Raw genomic sequence first — 17,399 nt, 5'->3', positions numbered from 1 at the left:
TTCCTGATTTATATAAACATATTGCGTGTATTTGAAACGTGGTCTCACATAGTCTAAGCTAGCCTTGGACTTGCTATGTAGCCAAGGTTGGCCCTGAATTCCAGATCTTCCAGCCTCTATTCCTGAGTGCAATATTAAAAGTGTGTGCTACTATGCATGGCTGGAGATGTAAATTTTAACTGGCTGCTGGATGACAGAATGCTACTGTCAACTTTTCTCTGGGTCAGGGCCACTAAAGCAGTACATCATATTTCCAGCTCAAGCATTTTTGAATGATTTTTTACACAACCTTAAATATTTGCTGATGTTGTTTTTGGTGATGAATTGAATCCAAGCCTCCCAAATTATTGTTAATGTTTTTTTAGACAGGATCACGTGATGTAGTTCTGGTTCTTGAAGACCTGCCTGCCTGCCTCCAACTCCCAGGTGTTGGATTAAAGGTGTCACAATATATAGCCTGAAATTTTTTTTCATCTGTGGTTTTAGTCAGCATCCCCAATGCCGACTGAACAGCTTAGCAGACACTAGCCTTTGTCTTTACTGAGATGATTTGTTTTCATTTGATCAAGTCTTATTATTGCTTTTAAAGATGGTCTCATGGACCAAAGGCTAGCCTCAAAACACACTAAGTAATCAAGGTTGACCTTGAACTTTTGTCCACTTGTCTCTACAAAGTCCTGGGATTATAGCCTCATGCAACCATGCCAGAGTTCAAGGCTCAGCAAGGATCAATCCATCCCTTCCCCCTTTTCGATTCTTTTTATTAGTGTTTTTTTTTTTTTTTAAATTAACGTTCTCATGGAACATTAATTAAACATTGAATTAATAAAATATTGAAGCTGGCCTCAGACTCCTAACCCTTTTGCCTTCGCCTCCCAAGTCCTGACTTAACAGGTGAACACTACCAGGCTCAGTGAAATGCTCTTGAGGAAGGACTTGGTGACCATAAGCGAGGCTCTCTTTGATCAATGTGGAGATGCAGATGCTAGCCCCAGGGGCCAGCAGTGACCAGCATCTGCTGCTACCACTCAGGACAAATCGAGCTGGTATACCTGTGTCCCTGCTCCCTCCGATGGTGCAAACTCCATGGACTTCAGGGTGCTGAAAAAGGCAAGAAACGTGGTTACTTTTAACTGCTCTCTTTACTAGTGGGCCGTCAATAGTCATTAATGCTCTGGTGCTTGTTCTGCAGGCAGTGGGGGAACTGACAACTTTAACAACTTCCCTGGCAGGAACTGAATTTGATAATGCCTCTAGAAGAACCAGTCTTCAACTAGCAGTTGGTTAGCAAAAAATTTTTTTTGCCTAACATGTAAATCATTCCATATGAAGTCACACCAGGTCTGCTCAAACTCATTTTACAGTGTAATACAGATACCACATTGTTACAAGCAGAATGGATTTGTAAAGCTTATAGGAAATGGAAAGTTCTATGAGGGGCAGGCGGAAGGAGAGGAACTCATTACCCATGGTCACTACTTGAGTTCTCTGGGAACTGACACTTGCTTAAGAATGAGCAAAGAGACGGGTAGCTCCCACTCAGGAGGCAGACATGTGCAGCCCCAGATGTGGTGAGGGCCAAAATTCTTGCTTCACTGTCTTCTTAGCAAGTTATACAGGCTGTTTCTGATCACTGGGGCTCTGGACTGTCTGAACAAGCTAGAAGTTGGAAACACTGTGCTCATGCAGGTAAGCACATGCAGTGTGGAGGCCAGAGGTCCATGCTGAGTATCTCCTTAAACCGGCTGGTCAGTGAGGCAGGGATCCTCCTCTGATGCTGCTTCTCCAGTACTCAGACTACAGACACTCTGTCCTGCTTAGTATTTTATTGTGGTTGCCAGGGATGGCCCTCAGGCCCTCAGGCTTACACAGTGGCATTGTGTAAGTGCCATCCCCCCAGTCCCCTTATGAAAAAGGGAAATGAGTGTGTGGGGCTCTGAGTAGGTGCCATGCAGATGAAGATGGAATGATAAGATGGCTCAGTGGATAAAAAAGGCGCCCGCTGCCATGCCTTGTAACATAGTTCAGCTCCGAGGACCCACATAGTAGAAGAAAACTAGTCCAGACTTCCATACATGTGCAGCTACACTCAATAAATAATTAAAAAAACAAACCCTAAAGCCTATGTAGGAACAACAAGGCTCAGAGTGGTCAGATTATACAGTCTGTGCAACTGGACTGTTTCCCTTCAAGGATCAGAGTGTGTCATCAAGATACATGTACAAATGTATGAAATCCTTACTAAATAATTAAAAATATTAAAAAAAAAAACCCAGTTGGGTGTGGTAATGCAGTCCTTTAATCACAGAAATTGGGAGGCAGAGACAAGAGAATCTCTGTGAGTTGCAGGCCAGTCTGAGTTGAATTTCATGTCACCCAAGGGAAGCAGCAGTGGAAATATGGGTGTTTGGTGCCTGTAGATGCAAGAATGTGGTGACGTAGGAGTGGGGCCAGATAGGCAGTTGGAAAAGAGGTGGAGAGCAGCATGCAGCTGTAATGCACTCAACTGAACTCAGCACACAGGTTGGAGTCCAGATTCCCAAAGATGGGGTCTGGCCATGAGCTAGGTGGCTGGGACTGATGGGGTAGTGCTCAGAATGGTACAATAGTGGTTTGTTTTATTATGCTTTTTGGGACAAGATCTTAAACTGTCAGCTGGCTTTGAATTCACCATGTAGCTGATGATCCTGAGTTCTGAGATTATAGATATGCACCAACATGTACCTGCTGCACACTGTGGCTCAAAACTAGAAGGCTCAGTTTTTTCTGTCCTTTTTTGTTGAGACAGCCTGTTGCTTATATAGCCCAGGCTGACCTCAGACTCAAAATTTTCTGCCTCTGGTTTCTGAAAGCTGATATTTATTACAGGTCATTACCACCATACTATACACCTAGCTTATCTCCAAATTACTCATTCGTTTACTTCACCTATTTATTTATTTACTTATTTATGTATGTGTAGAGTGTGGGCATACATACGTCATGTATATCGGTCAGAGGACAATGTCTGAGCTCTAGTCTTCTCCTTCTATAGTGAGTTCTGGTGATGGAGCTAAGGTTGTTAGGCTGAGCTAGCTCACTGGCCCTTGTTTGGCTTTTGAGGGAAAAGAAGGGTAAATGAGGAAGCTATGGACAGACAAGCAAGGTAAAAACGTGTCAGTAAGCTATACAGGCCTGGAGTGCTGAGCTTATGAGGACAGGAATAGCAGTGGGGCTGGGTTTGTTCAAAGAGCTGCTGATGGAGAATGGATTAAAGGGTAAGGGAAGGCGAGAAAGGAGGGGGGAAGAGGACAGGGGAGGAGAGGGAATGGGAAAAGAAGGGAAGGGAAGGGAAGAGAGGAAAGAGCCTGCACAGGGCGAGTGGACTGGGGATGGAGGCGGAGGAGAGCAGTGTAGGGGTCTCACCAGAAGTCTGAAGGAGGTCACAAACAAGCAAAAGGCAGATGGGGTTTATAGAAAATAACAGCGTGAGGGTCTGATTTGACTCAGGAGAAAGTGAGGATATCTGTAAAAGTGAACTTGCATCAGGAAGGAAGGGAGGCAGGCTAGGTGGCGGGATTTCTGTGGATACACAAGAGGGGCCCAAGACCTGATAGGGTTTAGAATCACCTAGGAGGCATACCTCTGTCCATGTCTATGAGGGAGTTTCTAGACTGGGTTAACTGAGGTGGGAAGACCCATCATTAATATGGGTGGCTGGGGACCTAAACTGAATAGAAGGGACAAAGTGAGCTGAGCACCAGCATCCATCTCTCTGCTTCCAAGCTGTGAATGCGATGTAACAGCCGCCTCATGCTCCTGCCACCATGCCTTCCCTAACATGATGCACTGTACCTTCAAGCTAAAATCAAGATAAAACTCCCTTTCTTCCTTCCTAAAGTTGCTTTAGTTAGGGAGTTTTCTCATAGCACCGATAAAAGGAACCAATACAGAAGGATTCCAGGTAAAATGAAAGGAATAGGCATCTACATGGTACAGATGGTGTGGGGGATGGAAGAAGTCAGGAAGGGCCTTGAGTGGCACCGTGTTGACTACAAGTCATAGTGTAGAGACAGGCAACTATAGGGGTCACTCACAGAATTGACTTCTCTTGCAAGAGTAGAGGGTAAAGCCAAGGGGTAGCTGGGGATAGCTGGTTAGGGGTAAGAGGGGAGCCATGTGTGTTGCACATGGGAGTACAGGATAGGGTCAGTGAGCTGAGACTTCCATGAACTAAACTAAGGGATAGAGGGTCAGGACAGGGTTTGAGAGCTCAGTCCCAGGAGTCAGAAGGGCTTTCAAATGCAGGCTTTTGTACTGAAGAAGGCTGGCTTCTGGCATGGAATGGCATCTGGAAGGCCTTTGGTCCTGAGTACAGGGCCCTGAGCTTTGAATGGGAAAAAGTTTCCTTCTTCTACTCTTTTTCTGCTTGGGGGATTTACAAGCTCAGACTGTACAACTGCCATAAGATCAGCCTCTGCTCTGACTTCATGCTGGGACACTTTAAACACACAGTCTCATACAGTCTAAAGAAGGCTCAAATGAGACTCAGAGGGTAAACTGCTTTCTTGGCATTTGTAAGGCTTTGGGCAGCCCTGGCGCAGCATTAACCAGATGTGGTACTGGTCTGAAATCCCAGCACTTGGGAGGCAGAGGCAAGAAGATCAGAAATTCAAGATCATTCTTGGCTATATATGTCAGGCCAGCCTAGGCTACATGAGACCTGGTCACAAAGCCAGTTGGCAAACCATCTAACCAACCAAGCATCCAATGAACCAAACAGCCAGCCAAGCAAAAAAGAAGAAACTGTAAGTGGCGTGAGAACATTCAAAGTGCTGATGGCTCTGGGTCTGGGTACCACTCTGCACCCATCAGCGGACAGTCGTAGAAGGCTCCATGCTTCTCTATACTCACTTCAGCTCTTTCTTCACTTCCTCATAGTCAGCCTGGCCTTTGAGTTTTTCTTCCAGTTGCTGAAAACAGAGGGTTTTTTTATTAGTAGCCACATCTTGAAGGAAGTTGTCAAATTTCACCGACGACAATCTCTATAAACAATTCTGCATTCAGGGAGGCAACAATGTGGGAGCCAACGTTTCGTTTCTGTTCCCATGACCTGGTGTGAGTGTACATGTGTGTATGTGTGTGTGCATGGAAACACAACTAGGTTTTAGTGTAAAACTCTGTGAGAGTAGAAGGGAAAAGCTTCACAAAGGCAGAAAAATCCTACTGTGTATAAAATGCCAGTAAATGGAAGCACAGCCTGGATCCTAACACTTCAAAGGTGTCATGTGGCTTTTGAGCAAACATGTATGACTGCTGGCCGGGCACAGGTGGAAACGCCTGCAGCTATTCAGAGGGCATGAAAGCACCAGGAAGGAAGCATGGTTACCGGGAGAGAGGCCGGTTCACTTGTGTGGCTCACTGAAAGCTGCTTTCTTGTGGGAATAACTCTGGCTGACAGTGACTGGCCCCACTGCCCTCTGTGGCACTGCAGTGTATTTCTAGGATGATGATATGTCTAAGTGTTCCAGAATATTTTGTAAGCTTGTAGGATACATCTACAACTAACTCTATGGCTAACTTTACACTGATGGTTTTCCTGGGGTTCGGTGGTAAGTCTCCTCCTAAAACTCGTTTTTTGTCTTTGAGGCCTTGGGGAGAAGGGGTCACTCCAGGTAAACCATGAGTCTGCAGGGCAGGAATCTGGTGAGTCAACATGTTTCTAAGACAACGTTCAGGGTCTCAGCAGCTATCTCCTTCCATCGATGGAGCCTATAGGTGTATTTTTAGGGTCTAGTTGAGACCAATGGAGAACATGCTACAGCCTGAGGAGAAAAGGCTTATTTGCTTGGTCCCTCAGCCTGGAAACTTTTCTGTATCAGAACCTACCCAGAGTTGCGAGCCGACTGCAGCTTTCTCTCATCCACTCTTTCCTCCATTGCCGCTGCTGACAAATTTCTTGTGTATTTCCACTGCATAAAACTGTTCTACTTCATTCCCTTTTAAATATCTCTTGCTAACTTTATAAATTATAATAGTTTTCTCAGGGATAATCAAATGGAGGGTGGTAGGCACTCATTTTCCCATAAAAGCCTCTCAGAAGGTGTTTGGAAAGAAGTGATTATTTCATTCCTTTCCCTACAGTCAAATAGCAGGAAGCACTGACGTACCGCCCACCCTTGCAAAGTATTGTCTGCGGGGTTTGGAGGAGGCCAGATGTGAACACACACATCAGGTCACCTCCAGAGAATGGCAGAAAGCAGGGAGGAAGGCAGAGGGAAGGGCTGAGATGATGTGTCAGCCTAAGAGGGCCAACCAGCACCAGCTCCAGCCTGTTTCTTATAAGCCAGACATCTTTGGGGAAGTTAGGATGTTTCTGCTCTGCCAAATGAGAGCAGCAAGAGGGGCCTAAAGCTTTCACATGAGGGAAGAACCAGTGGGAGACACCGCTAGGCCTCACAAGTCTGAGATTCTTGTTACTGCCAAGTGTATACACTTGGTCTTACCCTGTGATGGGGCTAATAAAAAAGAGAGCTGGAAAAATAGCTCAGTTGGCAGAGTGCTTGCTTAGTGCTCATAAAGCCCTGGGCTCCAAATCCTGCAGCACATAAACCAGTCATGGCTGTCTACACCTGTAATCCCAGGCAGAGACAGGAAGGCACAAGTTTGAGTGTGTCCTTCTCAGTCCAGGCTACATGAGATATTATAAAGGTTATCATGATTAGAGTCTGTTTTATTTTATATATTATTGTTGGGTTTGTGTGCATGGTCTATGTGTGTGGGCCCATGTACCATGGTGCCTAGGTGGAGATCAAGGGACAATGTGGAGTCTATTTTTTTCTTCCATCTTTACAGGGGTCCTGAGAATTGAACTTAGGTTGCCAGGTTTGTGTGGCAAGTACTTTCACCTGCTGAGCAATGTCAGCAGCTTGGAAGCTGTTTTATTTATTAGTCAGTGAAAATATTTACTATTACTATTATTATGCGTGGATGTAGGTGTGCACACCATTGTGTGTGTAGACAGAAAATGTTTGTGGAGTTGGTTTTTGGACCTTTGTGTGGATTCATGTGATTGAACTTGGGTTGCCAGGTTTGCATGCAAGTACCTTTACCCACCCAGCCACCCGGGCAGTGTGTGTTGGTTAGATATGGCAGTATTCAGTAAGAACTAAACAGTTTCCACTGAAATTTCACATTCTAACTGAACAGTTTCACAGTGAAGACCCTACCAGTTCTTCTGTAAACTGCAGTGACATATTTCATCCTGGGGAGACTGAGTGCTAGGAGCTTGGCAAGGGGGCGCTCAACAAAGTTTATCTCCACCTTCAGAGTACCTTTGGCCTGCTGGTCCTAACCCCAGAGTTCAGTGCAGTCTCCTTATATAGGAATGACTCTGGTTGCTCCATGAAACTGGATCAAATATATACTGTCTGGCAGGTCCTCTACCTGCTGAGCCACCTTGCTGGCTGGTCCCATGACAGTATTGTTATAAATTGAGTGCCTAATTAATCTTAGCTCAGATCTCTTAGTTTGTTTTGAAACAGGGTCTCACGTAGCTCAGGTTGGCCTTGAACTTGCTTTATGCCCAAGGAAGACCTTGAATTTCTGATCCTCCCACCTCTACCTCCAGAGTGCTGAGATTGTAGGAATACACCAGGACACCAGTTTATGTGGTGCTGGGGATGGAACTCAGAGGTTTGTGCATACTATGCAAACATTCAACCAACTGGGCTATATTCTAGACTGAGACTTGCTAGCCTTTCCCATAAACACTCATTTTTAATTGAAGGTACTAGTGACATTTTCCATGCCACAGCGAGGACAGTGCAGGTGACTGGCTAATTGCATTGCTTCTCCATGAAGAGTGCTCTGACAAAGCCATGGAACAGCTATCAAAAATAGCTGCCCGTCATGGCAGTTCATTAATTATGAACTCAGAATTATCTGCCACAAACGGCGCAGTGCCGCTGAGCACTTGTCAGACTGGGCAGGAAGAAACAGTTCTCACTCACAAGCTGGTTTCCACACCTGTTTAAAGGTGAGAAGACATGGATGGTGATGAGCTAACTGTGACGTCTGTATAAAAGAGTAGAATGTTGGCCAAGAGAAACTAGTAAATCTGCAACCTCATGGTGGAAAAAGGATGGAACAGTTTCATCATGCTGGGGCATGAGAAGCAATTTATGAGTTGCCTGGGACGTCCAATTACAGACAGTACCAGTAAAATGTGTTGGTTAAAAAAACAAAAACAGTAATCATGTTAGGATTCAAGATTCTGCTCATGGGCTGAGGATGCAGCTTAGTTGGTAGAGCATGCAGGAAGCTCTGGGTTCCATCCCGAGCACCACAGCATCACATAAGTAGGGTATAGTACAGTACATGTGCAATCTCAGCATTCCAGAGGTAGAGGTATCTATTCAAGGTCATAACCAGGTACAGAGTGAGTATGAGACCAGCCTTGTATACATGGACCCTGTTTTGACCATGAAACCATCAACTTCCTATGTCTTGCTCTCTCAAAGTGACTGTTATCAGAGTTGCTACCAGGCTGCACCCTGGTTCCAGTACCTCAGCACATATTCTGGAATGACCCCCCCCAAGCTACAAAAATATGGTTCAAGCAGGAAAAAATAAATAAAAGCAAACTAACAGCAACAGCAGTAAACAGGTAAGGGGGAGGGTGCAGTGGGAGGAAAGAAAACCCTCACAGTAAATGGGTGTAGGGATGCACACCTACAGCCCTGGTGTTTGGGAGGTTGGGGCAGGAATTCAAGGCCAGCCTTTGCTACACAGTGGATTCCAGGCTAAGGTGGTAAATGAGACGTGGGAAGTAGTGTAAAACAAATGCTAAGTGTGGTGTTAGAGGAGCTGTGACTGCAAGGTCAGAGTTCCTCACTACAGAAGCATCAGGCGACAGGTTGAGAAGGTGACAAGCCTTAATCATCTTATTCATAAAATATCTCCTTAATGATTGTGTCTACATTTAGTTTAAAACAGAGACTATAAATTATAAACTATGCACATTAAAAAAAAAAAAAAAAAAAAAAAAAAAAAAAGCCATGGCTGAGCAGAGTGGCACAGACCGTACCGAGCACTCAGAAGGCAGAAGTAGGTACCTATTTGTGAGTTCTAGGTAGCCTAGTGTACTGAGCACTCTAGGTTAGCTAAGGTTACATAGTGAAATCTGTCTTAAAAACACACTCACCCTGCTCAAAAACAAAAACAAAACAAAACAAAAACAAATCTTGAGAAGATGTCTCAACCAACCTTACCCTTGTAAGGGCAGGCACAGGAGGTGCAGCAGGGAGATCTGCCCATCTGGTGGCCTCTGAGGCCTTCTGTGTATGGCTTTGATATGTAGAGGAGCCATCATTATTCTTGGCAACAAGGGGTTAAGATAATTAAAATCAGAAGTCTCGTTTTTTAAAGAGGATATGTTTTGATTATTAGATCAGACGAAGGGAAGGGAAGAGAAGCATGATTTTGGAAAGAAGCATCACCGGATTGTTTCATTAACTGTGCAGTATTAAAGAATTCCCCCAAGACACGATAAGAACATTAATTTGTGCAACTCTGTTTCATTTTGTGTGTCTGTGTATGAAGGCAAATATTAGAGCCTTAACTGATTTAGAAGATATTGCTCTTTGAGAACTGGAGGGCTGACAGCCTGCAGCTCTGCTAGGGAGCCATGGGCAGGATGCATTGGAGTCAAGCCCTTATTGGGAGAGAGAAGACCCAGGAAAACAACTGAATGATGTCATCCAGGGCAGAGACGGCAAACCTGAGTTCTCATGCCAGCCAAGTGAGCTGAGAGGAGGAAATGTTGGGCTATATGAGCCATCTACCCAAGCCCAGGGCCTCTTCTTCAGGGACACCTGGGAACAGGCACTTTCCGAGCAAGTGGAAGATATTCCTGCCAAAGAAGCCAAGGAAAAACTAGCTTGGCAGAGTTCTGGTGCTGCTGTCAGCCACAAACTCACAGCAAAACTGCGTTCTGCGTTAAACTTGGTCATGTATCAGAAAAAAAAATCAATTAAAAAAAAAGGGCTGGGGAAATGTTGAAGTGCTTGCAGGGTAAGCATGAGGACCCGAGTCCTACCCCAGAAACCACTCAGAAAATCTGTGCATGTGGCATACTTTTTAATTCTAGTGCAAGAAGTAGAAATAGGCAGATACCTGGGATTTGCTGGCTTGTTCTCGTCTTCAAGAGCTAGGATTGTAGGCATGCACCATCATGCTATACTAGAATCACCTCATGGAAGAAAAAAAAACCCGTCCTTCCATCCTTCTCTCCTCTATTTTGCGACTAGGTCTCACTGTAATAGTCAAGGGTAGCTTGGAATTTCTAGGCTTCCCCAGCTAGGTGCCACCTCAGCTTTCCCAATAGCTAGGAGTACAAGTTCATGTTTCAGTGTGTGTGTGTGTGTGTGTGTGTGCGCGCGCGCGTTCGCATACACATGTACTCACATGTGTGTACAGATGGAGAGAGGACATTGGTTGTCCTGATCTTCAATCTCTGTTGTATCCCTGAGAGTCTCTCGTTGAAGCCAAAGCCAGATAGTCTTAGCAATCTTCCTGTCTCTACTCCCTACACCAGTGGGGTTATAGATATGTGCCTAACCATGCCAGGGGTTTTACATGGGTGCTACAGACTTGAACTTAGGTATTCATGCTTATATAACAAGTGTTCTTTACCCCTTAGCCACCTCTACCTAGCCTCTTCCACTTTTCAGTGAGCTAGATTTGCTTCATTTACTGAACTCACTCACTCATGTATGAACAAGGAGACATCTAGAAGGGCAGGCCAACCATGGGTGAAAATCCTAGGGGAAGAACTGGAGGCCCTCCAGCTTGGCCAGAGGCCTGGATGGTGCTGGTCTCGCCTTCTTGTCTGCCAAACATACCTCCCAGGAGTCCCTTCTGGCCCTGATACCTAGCAATCTAGGATTCCAGATCTGTCTTTAAATTGCACTTGATTCAACGGGCACTTTGAAGTGTAATTACTATTATTTAGTATATGCAAAAGGTTCTGGGCTCTGCATTAGGGACATGGTCTTATAAAAAAGACTTAGAAGCCAGTGTCTGCTTGATTGCCTTGAATTCCATTTGGGACAGGAGGGACAGCATATGGCTTTATGGGTTGAGGCAACATCAAGTTCCAGGCCACTAGACTTTAGTACATACTGACAAGTGACTGTCAGCTTGCAGGGGCTCAAATAGGTTTTCTCCAAGCTCCCATGTAGTTTTAGAGAGGCCGCAGTTTTGTGAACTGGGTCCTTGCATAGGAGAATGTTGGGATGCTAAGTAGGGCTCTGTTAAGGCATCTGTCAAATACCAGGGACCTCTCTGCTGCGGGGGAGTGATGCATCACAAGGGAAATGCCAGGAGTGGTATGGGGGTCAGACTCAGCCTCTCTGTTCCAGGGATCCAGGACTTTGCTTAGACTTGACATGGACTCAAGCTTGCCAGGTTTACTGTTGCGGGCCAGTAGGCTCATGATAGCTCATTCATGCTTGCTAACCCACCTTACCCGTGCTCTTGTCCCCCTTCATGCCCTTACTTTGAGTGTGCTATTCTTGGCGTTCAGTTGCTGCTCCAGCTGTGAGATCTGGCTGGCTGAATTCTCACGCAGCTTGGTGAGGCTGGCCTGGAGTCGCTGCACATCTTCCACCAGCTGGGCAATCTCCCGCTCTTTGGCAGCCAACTCTACTTCCAGGCTGGACCGGGTCAGCACCTCTATGGCCTGCTCCTGGGAAGAACAAAGCAATGACGAGACAGCACTGGCTCTGGGGGAGGGAGCTTGTGGACCCGTCCATCTGCAACTAAAGCACAAGCCACATAGATAGGAGGGTACAATCAGCAGGGGTGGAGATGACTTAAGCCTTTGCATGGCTGTGACCTGGATCTGTTACTTGGGCAAATATTTTTTCAGAATCTACCTTGTACTAGGCAAGTGGCAACTGAAAACAAAACAAAACTCCTTTATAGGATCAGCCTAGTGGGGCAGTCTAGTGGGGCTGGGCGAGTTAGATACCACACCTTTGAAATACACCAGCTTGTAACATGTGAGGTGGTGCCAAGGACTACAGAACACTGAAACAGGGAGGGTAAAAGAGTTAAAGTCAGAAAGACTTTTCAGTGCCAGGGTCTTACTATGTAAGCCTAGGCCAGCCTGGAACTCATAGGAAGCCATTTCTCTCTGCCAGACAGAGCTGGGATTAAGGATGTGCATTGAAAGGCTCTGCAAAGTAGATTGGTGCAAGAAAGTCTCATTGAGGTAGGGACATGTGAGCAGAGACCTGACGGGTGTGACGGTAATGTTTTAATGAGGCTGGCTCTCATGTACCTCAGGCTGAACTTGCCACACAGGGAGGCTGGCTTTGAATTCCTAATCATCCTGCATTTACTTCCCAAGTGTTGGGATTATGGGTATTCAACACCACTCGGGACTAGCACAGAGTTTAAAGATGCGGAATGTACATATCAGTGGTTACTTTGCTTAGAAATGCTTGTGATAATGAAGTGAGTGGTTTCTTTTATTCATTAGTGTCCTGTCCCCCCATCCCATGCATTTGTGTATGTGTGTGTGTGTGTGTGTGTGTGTGTGTGTGTGTGTGTATGTGTGTATGTGTATGTATGTAGGTCAGAGCACAAGTTGGAGGACTTAGATCTCAGATTGTCAGGCTTGGCAGCAAGAACCTTTATCTGTTGAGCCATGGCTTCAGCCTGAATATTTGTTAAAAAAAGTCTTCAGAGGCTAGAGAGATGGCTCAGTGGTAAGAGCACTTGGCTGCTCTGCCAGAGGACCCAGGTTTGTTTCCCAGCAACCACTTGGAAGGTTTCAACTGTATTTAAATCCAATCCATGCAGTGCCCTCTTCTGGCCTTCATGAGCACTGTCTGCACATGGCTCAGACATATATGCAGGCAAAAACACCCATACACATAAAAATAAAAAAATAAAATCTTCAGAAAACATTTAAAGAGGGCTGGAGAGGTGACTCAGTGGGTACAAGCACTGGTTGCTCTTCCAGAGGATCCAGGCTCGGTTCCCAGGGCTTGCATGGTGGCTCATAATTCTAGGGCATCCCATACCCTCTTCTGGCCTTCAGTGGCACCAGACGTTCACAGAGTGCACAGGTGTACATGCAGAAAAAGTATCTATACACATAAAAAACCCAACTCAAACCAAAACATACCTCCTCCCATCATCCCCTAAAATGCTGTGTGGAAACACATAAGCCAGAGAGGTATTTAAAAATGAGCAAAAGTCCAGTCTGTACTTTGGTTTCTCAATGACTCAAACAGTGCTTTCACTGAGTTTAAAGGTAATCTCAGGGCCATGTGTGGTGGCACACACACATGATCTCAGCCTTGGAAGGCTGATGCAGGAGGATGGGGAGTTTACCAGCCTAGAATATATAGTGATCCCTGTATACCCAAACACCAAACAAAAATATTTGTGAAAGTAGTTATGGCTCCTGGATAATTCTGGAAGCTTTTCTGTAGAGTAGAGACATTTGCATGTGACTGGTATAAATGAGGACTGGAGTGTAGCCTCCACAGTATGGAGCAGTTGACTCCAACTCCCATACACAGGGGTAGAGGACAAAGCATGTTCCTTCATCTAGTCTTGTCTAGTCTGTGCCCAAAGTGCTTGTCATAGGGCACATGGCACATGTTGGGACAGCCAGTTACTGAGGGAGGTGACTTTCTGTGATTTCCTGTTCTGGTTCTTTAATTTGTATGATGTTCTCTTTCCTCCCTCTGGTGCTGAGCTTCTACGTATTCCCTACTGGTTTGTCCCCAGTTATAGTCTACCTGTCCAGCACATACCTAAGGGATGCCCATCTATAGTAAGCTGGTGCTGATGAGGTAAGTCTAGGTGGGTGGAAGAAACTCTAGAACCAATTGACATCCTGGTGATTTCTTACTGTCTTAAAAAGTATCAGTTTATAACAGAATGAAAACCTTAAAACACAAAAGTTTCCCAATAGGATTTGCAAAGCCTAGCTTTGAATCAGGGAAGTGGAGGGGGGGGGGGCATATAAGAGAGATGGCCTATGGGATTAGGTATGTCCCAGCATTCCAGAACTGGAGGCAGGAGAATTAGGAGTTCAAAGCAATCTGTAGCTACATAATGAGTTGGAGGCTAAGCCTGGGCTGTCTGATAAGATCATGTCTAAACAAACAAACAAACAAACAAAATAAATAAATAAATAAATAAACAAAGTTGCTTCAGGGAGGTCAGAGACCAGTCCAGTGGCATGTGCAGTATGAGTCATGTATGTATTCTAATGGATCCGATCCATCCCGTTCTGGAAAATGCTAACTGTAAACAGTGTTTCAGCATTCTTTGGCAGAGTCTATAAAACCAGTCTAAAGGTGACCTACACCTAACAATGGGCCAGATCAAGTAAACCGAACCCAAGTTAAGGGATTGGGGAATGGTGGTTCAGTCTATCTACACAGAGCAGTTCTTGGTGGATCTAGGGTGTAGCACCAGACTCTTAGATACTTGAGCCACAAATTCCTTATTCAAGCTGACCTGAAAACATTGTTGTTCTACAAATGTCAAATGAGATATGAACACATTCTCAAGACAACCTGTTCTCTAGCCCATGTCTGTCTCCTACACTGCACAGTCCTCTTGGTCCCATAGCAGGATACAATGAAATAAAAGAATGGAGAAAGGCTAGGGGCTGAGGTGGATGGAAAGGGTTGGGCCTAGGTAAGGATACTAGAGACGATCATTTTAGAGGCTAAGAATGAAAAAGATATAGGTACAATGGAAGAAGAAAATGTACAAGCAGAGGATATGGCCTCACAGATGGCCTTGCCTCCCAATATTACAGTTCTGATAGGCTAAAGGGTGGCCAGGTGTGCTGCAACTGACCCTTGAACTACTAGTATTTATCTGTAGACACTTCATAGGGGCTTTTGGGCACACCCTGTCTTGTTCAGTGTTCATGAAAGAGTGGCAGGTTGATGGATGGAGGGAAAGGTACCTGTGGACTGCTTGGCATTTATGGGGGTGCCTCATGCTCATGTGACAAGCTTTTAATATTTGAGCCCCTCTCCTCCCCTCCAGTCTTCAAGAATCAAGGTTCTGTTGAGACATTCAGTGCGTTGGCTCTGGCTTTGCGACCACCATGGATTCGGCTCTTTCCCAGTTGAGTTCTGCCACACAAGCCCAACAGACCATTTTTCCTACTGGCTCTATGCCTGTGGTGGCCTCCATGGGAAGGCACAGATAGGGAAGTCCCTGCTTGCTGTGGCTGAGACTGAAGCCAGGGACTTGCTGCATTTAGTCCATGATGAAGTGTGGAAGCCACCCCTGGCCCCAAAACTGACTGGACCTGCAAAAGCATTCATTTCCTTCTGGAATGTTTGGGTTTGCTGTGGCCCAGTAAGGTGCCAGGATTCTCTGTAATCCAAACATTTAGCTTAGAAGTACTGTTAGACATGTTAGGATGAATGGCTTCCTCCTGACCAAGGGCAGCCACAGAAGCTGGGAAGCTGCTGGCCCTGGCTCTAGATCTTGCCTCTGCCCTGGTGCTGTCCCCAGGGCATCTACATTTGAGCAAGGAAGAATAAAGGACACATTTCAGAGAAAAATAAGTTACTGTGTCCCTCAAGTATGAAAAAACGAACAGTCTCCTGCACGAGTCCTGCTCATTCAGGGCCACTTTGACCAAACCTTGCTGTTAACATGAGAAAAGCCATGTGGGATGAGGCATGTTACTGCACACTCTTTATCCCAGGATTTAAGTGACTGAGGCAGGAGGATTACCAATTAATGTTAGCCTGAACTACTGTAGTGAGGCTTTGTCTAAAAACACTTAAAACAAAGCAAAACGCAAAAAGCAAGCAGGGGTGGTAAGATGGCTCCATGACCCCCCTCACACACAAAGAGCTTGCCGCTGATGACTTGAGTTCGATCCTCAGAACACACATGGCGGAGGAAGAAAACTGACTCTTGCAAGTTGTCTTCTGAGCCTCACCCATGTGAAACTACTACTCTTATATCCACCAAATAAATAAATGAGAGAGAGAGGGAAGGAGGGAGGGAGGGAGGGGAGAGAGGGGGAAAAGGGGGAGGGGGGGAGAAAGAGGGAGGGAGAGAGAGAGAGAGAGAGAGAGAGAGAGAGAGCAAGCACAAAAGATAATGGTTTGGACCATTGGGTTCCACTCCTGAATACTGCATCTCAGGTGAGATTCCAACACTGTAAATTTAGGGTCAGCTGTTATTATTCTTCATGCCCTAATGGAAGGCTACCCTGACTTCCCCGTGAAGTTCTGATCCCTTTCCGAGCCGGTCTCCCCTGGCACAGGACACGTACATACCTACTGGGGTCCCACCACAAACTATGAGGTCACCTGTGTACTATTGGCAGAGCTCTTCCTTCAACCTACCCGAAGCCTACCTGACAAGAATTGGTAAGTGTGTGGTTAGTGCTGTCAGCTCATTAGGATCTAGAGTACCCAGCCTCTGGGGATGTCTGCGAGGGGGCTTTGGGAGTGGGTTAGTTGAGGTGGGAGTCACACTCTCATTGGGGGGCAGCACCCAAGCTGGGGTACTGAAGCTGATAAATGCAGCAGCATTGATCTTTGCATCCTGACTGGATGTGAATTGCTGCTGCATAGTTACCAGGCCCTCCCTGCCATGACAGTCTGCACCCTTGAACCATGAGCCAAAACAAACCCACCCACCCTTCCCTCCCTCCCTCCCTCCCTCCCTCCCTCCCTCCCTCTCTCCCTCTCTCCAATTAGACAAGTAACCAATACAGTCACCAAACATTCATTCCTGTTTCAACTGTTGTTCCAAAGGCAAGAGTTGAAATCAGGAGTGACATGGAGTAGGGGTTGGGGCAAAGCCCGGGTTACCCACCACATCTGGAGCCTTCTGGATCTGCGAGGCCAGTTGGAGAGAGTGGTTGGCTGACGAGAGCTGTTCCCTTAAAGTCTCTGCCTCTCTCTGTGCCACCTCTGCCCTCTGAAGGAAAGGAAAGGAGCAAGGAGAAGAGAGTACATTTGGTTTAACAGCTGACAATTATTACAAGAACATTCATCAATTCATGCCTGACTGACTGTAATTGATTTTCCTAAACACTCAACCTAATAAATGCTAGGGAAACACACACACACACACACACACACACCCTAGAATGTGATGGATTTTTATTTTAAACAGTACAAGGAAGAAATAATTGAGCGATTATGACAGTAATTTAACGCTAGGAGCGAGGACTCCCCTGCTGGTATTAATGCTTCGGCCCATTGCGTTTCCCAGACTGAATAAATACCGGTGGAAATGGAGTCTTCTGATTCAATTTCTTTCTATTCTCATGGACCAAAGAGACTTTATCACAAGATTACTCCGGGGAGTCATTCTCATGGGTAAACAATGAATTAAAGACA

General features: G+C 45.7%; 1 protein-coding gene across 10 annotated transcripts in view; it reads right to left on the bottom strand.

Annotated features, from left to right (window-relative positions):
- The window catches only part of CUX1 (cut like homeobox 1), a gene marked incomplete at both ends in the record, with an annotated part of 307,656 nt that overhangs the window by 67,817 nt on the left and 222,440 nt on the right, over positions 1-17,399 (bottom strand). For 6 of the 10 annotated variants that reach the window (XM_080941102.1, XM_080941105.1, XM_080941106.1 and 3 more), the window contains 4 exons: positions 1,053-1,101; positions 4,894-4,952; positions 11,540-11,722; positions 16,870-16,974. In XM_080941102.1, the coding sequence (XP_080797228.1) occupies positions 1,053-1,101; positions 4,894-4,952; positions 11,540-11,722; positions 16,870-16,974 (396 nt within the window). Of the gene's footprint in view, positions 1-1,052; positions 1,102-4,893; positions 4,953-11,539; positions 11,729-16,869; positions 16,975-17,399 lie in introns of all 10 variants that reach the window. The other 4 variants (XM_080941110.1, XM_080941104.1, XM_080941107.1 and 1 more) reach the window with 1 other exon arrangement.

This window comes from Micromys minutus, assembly GCF_963924665.1.
Source record: "Micromys minutus genome assembly, chromosome: 29".
NCBI classification, from domain to species: domain Eukaryota; kingdom Metazoa; phylum Chordata; class Mammalia; order Rodentia; family Muridae; genus Micromys; species Micromys minutus.
Note: the sequence above shows the minus strand (reverse complement) of the source record. Positions and strands in the feature narration are given on the sequence as shown.